At 44.3% G+C, this 5,509-nt stretch overlaps 1 protein-coding gene across 3 annotated transcripts in view; it reads right to left on the reverse strand.

Annotated features, from left to right (window-relative positions):
* Positions 1-2,010: 2,010 nt before the first annotated feature.
* The window catches only part of LOC123501758 (apolipoprotein D-like), a 10,931-nt gene continuing 7,432 nt past the window's right edge, over positions 2,011-5,509 (reverse strand). The window contains exons 2-7 of one of the 3 annotated variants that reach the window (XM_045250791.1): positions 4,912-5,045; positions 4,604-4,692; positions 3,843-3,935; positions 3,353-3,615; positions 2,791-3,008; positions 2,011-2,439 (exon numbers count right to left, since the gene is read on the reverse strand). In XM_045250791.1, coding sequence (XP_045106726.1) covers positions 2,424-2,439; positions 2,791-3,008; positions 3,353-3,615; positions 3,843-3,935; positions 4,604-4,692; positions 4,912-5,045 — 813 coding nt within the window. In that variant the 3' untranslated portion in view covers positions 2,011-2,423. The remainder of the gene's footprint in view (positions 2,440-2,790; positions 3,009-3,352; positions 3,616-3,842; positions 3,936-4,603; positions 4,693-4,911; positions 5,046-5,509) is intronic. The other 2 variants (XM_045250790.1, XM_045250788.1) reach the window with 2 other exon arrangements.

Below are 5,509 nucleotides of genomic sequence, written 5' to 3' on the forward strand. Positions count from 1 at the left end.
TGTTGTGTTTTTCTTATACTGTTGTTCATGTATGTGTTGGTCATGGGTGTTGTGTTGAAGGACAGAGGGAGGCAGTGGTTGATGTTTATTTAGCTCCACAATGGTACTATATTTGCCTCCATATTCTTACTCAACACATCACCCATGTCATTGTCCTTAGTGTGGCAGGTGTGTGGGGGTGTATTCAGTAGCAAGAATGATTCCTGAGCAAAGGAAAGGTCTAGTGGTGCCCATATAGCCCATAAAAGTCTATGAATACTGTTAAGTACAAAATTCACATGGACATAAAATTATAAACTGGGACTGTATTGGAAAGGAAAAGAAGGAAAGTCATTTAGTAGAGTTTATTCACTAGTGCACTTTGGCTTCAAAGCCTGAAGCAGCTTGCTTACAAAGAAAGCCAGAAGTAATTTTTAGGAACATTGCTAATGCACTTTTATCAAATATCAATAAATAGGGCAGAACAATTGACAGGAACAAAGCTAATACAGTAAATAAATACAATAAATAATAACAGTAACCCAGCCAGCTGGTGTACTGTCTTAATGCGTAGCCGGTGCTCGAACTAACTCGTGCACTTGTCTTCACTAATAACAAAAAGTTCCAGCAAGAAACCGTCACGGATGCAGCGTCGCTACCATGCATGTAAGTTCTCGCAGAAATAAACACGAAGAACTTCGTGTCGACGATATGCCTTTTCATTTATAATTTTATTAATCATACTAGAAAGATCTACGAGGAAATAACTGCTTTGACACAAGGGTAACAGTCTATGGGTGGGTAGTGTGTTGGGACGAGTGTTATAGTAGGTGCAAGACCTGTTTCTGTAATAGGTGGGTGATGCTTGGCGAGGGCCGAGCAGGCTACACCAAGGTTAATGAATAGAATACATAGGCTACATATCACTACTTTAAAAACTTCCTCGACAAGTGTTTGTGGAGTGTTTTGTACTTTGGTGAGTGGAGGGACGAGGTGATGCATAGGTGCTTGCGGATGGGAAAGTCACTCGGTCAGCTGATCCTCGCGGTGGGAGTCGCAGATTTTCAGAACTCATGGCTAGCAAATGCCGTGTGTTGGTGTAGTGGGCTTAGTGGCTGACAAATGGTGAGTTAGGAGGGGTGGGAGTTCTGATGGTGCCGATGGTGGCTCTAGCAGTGTTAGAAGTGTTTTGTGGTAACTGTGGCGGTGTTGTTGTTCTAGTTAGGGGTTGTGTTGGTTTAGTGCAGGCTGTGGTGGGCTGTGGCGGTGGTATGGAAGACGGAAATATGCATGTGGTGGCAGACGGGGGGAAGGCTATGTGGCTGCAGTGAGTGTTGTGTTGGGGGTGGTAGTGGTGGTGTTTAGAGTGGAGCGCTCATCCTGACCTAAATACTGGTGGGGGAAGCGCTCGCAGGTTCCTAATACTCTACTCTTACACTGGGATGGACATTTACCTCGAGGCGTGAAATGGAAAGTAGATATCTTCACTCCACCGATCAGGAGTGATTAGCACACATTCTTAACCTACTTGCCCATCACCCTAATGCAACAATTCACCAGTACCATAATTCCTTCTTCAGTCATGGGCCGCGTCGTGTGCAGCAGCTTACGTATAGAGAAAGTAAACTAGCTCCTCGGCCTCCTCGTCTTTGGTACTAATTTTTTTTATTGATAGCTTTCCTCCTGGCTACCTCAACATTCTAATACTTCTTGGAAATACCAGTTCTTACATTGTCAGGGCAAAATTCAGAGCATCTTCTCCTCTTGGTTTAAGATTCAACTATGTGACGGGTACAAGAAAACTCACACTAAAAAGGAGGGAAAGAAAGAATGGAGATAAAAATATTTGTAGATTATGATTTATAGAATGATCTGGACTAAGAGGAGAATTGATAGATTAACTGACCATGCTTCCTGCTGCTTCAATATTGATGGAGGACTCAGGAGGAGGAAAGCATAAACGTTCTAACGGAAAGGCGAGAGTAGAGAGGAGATGGAAATGGAGATGATTCTGGTATAATAACAGGCCTGTATTCTGAAACACTGCGCTGTACCTCCGTTATTTCAAGAGGCTCTAGTTGATACTTTACTATTTTCTAAGGGTGTTTGCAAGGTTCAAGTGACATATTAACAAAAATTCTATATTATCAATAAGAGAAACACGTGAAAACTGCTAATCATCTCTGTGGCCTTTGAAAACAGTCGCGATGAGGGAGTGAAGTGTTCTTGTATGCGGGCTTGTCTGGTTATAGTATTGGTGATGGTAGTGAAGGAGGTTGGGCCTTCGCATTATCGTTGTAGTGGTGGTGATGGTGATAGAAGGTGGCGCTCACTTCTTGATTGGGGTGTGGAGGACGTGCCAGAGTCTGGTGGCGAGGGATTGGCCCAGGGTAAGTCTTTCGTCCCCGTTGCCACCGTGCCTGCGCGCACCCACCTGCTTCCTGTTAAAACACACGCACACTAGTTCATTATTTTATAAGCTGCCGACTGTATTCTGCTTACTGGTATATATATATATTCTCACCGGTCATCATCATCACGTTCAAGGTCCGTATATTTAGAAACGCTTGGCCCTCTCATCACGACAATTTTAACAAATTACCTCTCCTGCTCATAATGGACAAACATTAGTCTGTCACTAGAGCCCTCAAAATGCCCCTGAAAGCCCATGTAATTTCAAGTGTAGCCTTTGGAAAGTAATGGAGATGTGGTCACTGGTGTTTCTGCATACGGGCGTGCAAGTTCATGAAAACTCCCTTGAAAACCTTCGAAAACTTCCATTAAACCTGCTGAAACTACTGTTATGTTTACCTGTAGGGACGGTAGCGGCGGTGGTTCTGGGTGTCTGAGAGTTGGGGCGGATATGACACTGCAAAGAAGTTAGCAGGATGCTGGTCTGGGTGGCCCTGCTGGTGCTGCTGACTCTCCGCCGGTGCCAGGTGTCCCGCTGCCGCCGCGTGCTGTTGCTGCTGTTGGGTGCGGCTGTCCGTGTACTCGTAGTCGTAGTCATACTGGTGGTAAAAACCGGCCTGAGGGAAGAACGATTGCTCATGCCACCAAGATTGTCCCTGTGAGATGCCACCTCGCCTGTCCCATTCATTATTATCACCTTACTGTATTCAGCCATGAATATTTTAGGGGGTAATTTACTTGTATACTTTGTGGTTCTTTTGCTACTCTATGACAGTGCCTATCTTGCATTAAAAAAAAAAAAAGTAGTGTCTCTCAGAGTAGAAATTGTGATGTTGAAGGGTTGAGAACAGGTGTTATGGTTAACATTATACTCCTCCACCTTCCAGTCACTTGGGAGCGCCACTCCTCCTCCTCCTCCTCCTCCTCCTCCTCCTCCTCCTACTACTACTACTACTATTACCTGGTGCTGTCTCCTGAGGTCTGAGGGCGAGGGTTGGCCGGCGGGAGGAGCCACGGGCGCTGCGTTGCTGTCGTAGTAATCGTAGTCGGTGTAGGCTGGGGAGGAGGCACCTTGGCCCAAGGGAACGATGTCAATGCCCCCGCAGGTCTGGTCCACGCGCTCCAGCTTGCGTATGTCGATGCCCAGGTGGTGGAGGATGGCGTATGCACGTTGGAGAACAAGTGGGGACGGCGTCTTCTCCCTCGTCAGTAGCCAAATAGATTCTGTCGGTGTGAGGGAAAGGGAGGTGCCGATACTGAGACGTCAGGATGTGAGGTAGAGTTAAAGTTCTGTGTTTTTATTTATCTATTTATGTAAAAGTGGATCTGGTCTAGGTTAACAAATGAGACCCACATTATCTTCCTCTCTCTCACTCACTCACTCGCTCATTCATTCCCTTATTCATTTTCTTTCTTCCCTCGCTTCTGCACTCGTTCACTCACCCACTCACCTTGCTTTTCCAGGATGCCATTGGGGTCACACTTGTACTCAAGAGCGAAAGTGTCATAGTCCGTGGCCAGAACCTGAAACTCGTCCTCCATGACTGAAAGAAGAGAAACAAGAGTAACACGTGAGGTGACATAGCAAGGTAACGTGTGAGCGTGTTTTAAAACAGCTTAGGGTTTATAATGGCTGTATAAAATTAACTTCCACGCGGGAAAAGGAATAGGAAATGCTGGTAGAAATACCTTGCAACATTTAACCCCTTTAGTACCATGACGTGTTACCGTATTCATTCTGTTTACTATTTGGTGATTTTAAACAGCTTCAGAAACTCATGTGGGGATTAAAATTGTAAAGACTGTGACCATTAATCTTCTGACCTCCATAGACCCTTCCTAATGTCAATAAAATAGTTTAATCATACCCAAAACTCGTGGTAAAAATGCGTCCCAGTACTGAAGGAGTTAAAAAGGCTTTAGTTGAAGTGACGCGTATTTCTAAAGGTGTTCTTTTTACTATATTGACAGATTATAAAGACTTCTACATACATTATCAATAGGAGAAACACTCTTAGGAACCCGACTAATCATCTAAGGCCTTTGAAAATAGTCATAGTGTTGGGGGGAGAGCAAAGCGTTTCTGAACAGTGAACACAGGCCTTAGTGAGCTGGTGAGTTATGGGTGGATGGGTGCCTTTGGGTGACTCGGCCTTAGTGAGCTGGTGAGTTATGGGTGGATGGGTGCCTTTAGGTGACTCGGGTGACTTACAGGTGAGAGGGATGGAATACTTGATGAGGGAAGGCTTGGAGGGCCCCTGGAGTGTGAGCTGGGAGTCGTACCTTTCCACGCGGTTTGTCCTGTGGGATGTGGTAGTAGTGGTAGTAATGGTAGTAGTGGTAGTAGTTGGTTGCGCAATGTATATTTCAGGAATACCACAGGGAGAATGAAAAATGGCAAAATGAAATTATAAAAAGAAAAAAAAAAAAAGACGGTAATAGAAAAAGAAAATAAATCATTCAAATATCAATAACAACAATAAAAAAAAAAAACAATAAACAGAAAACGGAGACACTTACAGGGTAGACTCAAAGATCATTTTCATTTTAAACTGTCCATTTTTGCGATCACGAGAGTAAAGACTTCTCCAGCACCTGCCCGGAGCCTCCCACGACGCCTGCTTCTTGTCCTGCTGGTACCAGAGCCCCATGTACTGTGGGGGGAGGAGAGACAGTGAGAGGGAGTGGACGTGTGTGAAGTGAGTGAGAGAGAGAGAGAGAGAGAGAGAGAGAGAGAGAGAGAGAGGTGAAAAAAAGATCGTGTGATGTATTGAACTTCCTCAGTACCATGGCGCGTTTCTATATTCATTCTGGTTACTATTTGGTGATTTTATACAACTTCAGAAACTTATGTGGGGATTGAAATAGTGAAGACTCTGGCCATTGATCTTGTGACTTCCATAGACGCTTCCTAATGTAAATAAAATCGTCTAATCACTCACACACAAAAAAAAAAAAAAAAAAAAATGCGTCCCAGTACTGAAGGGGTTAAAGTGTTAAGTGTTTTGTTTGGTGATAAGTGGAGTGGATAGATGGAGTGGATAGGTGGATAGGTGGATTGGTAGCTAGGTAAACAGATCATTATGTCATTTAAATGCAGAAGAAAGGATAGATAAAT

The sequence above is a fragment of the Portunus trituberculatus genome, chromosome 9 (assembly GCF_017591435.1).
Source record: "Portunus trituberculatus isolate SZX2019 chromosome 9, ASM1759143v1, whole genome shotgun sequence".
Classification (NCBI taxonomy): Eukaryota; Metazoa; Arthropoda; class Malacostraca; order Decapoda; family Portunidae; genus Portunus; species Portunus trituberculatus.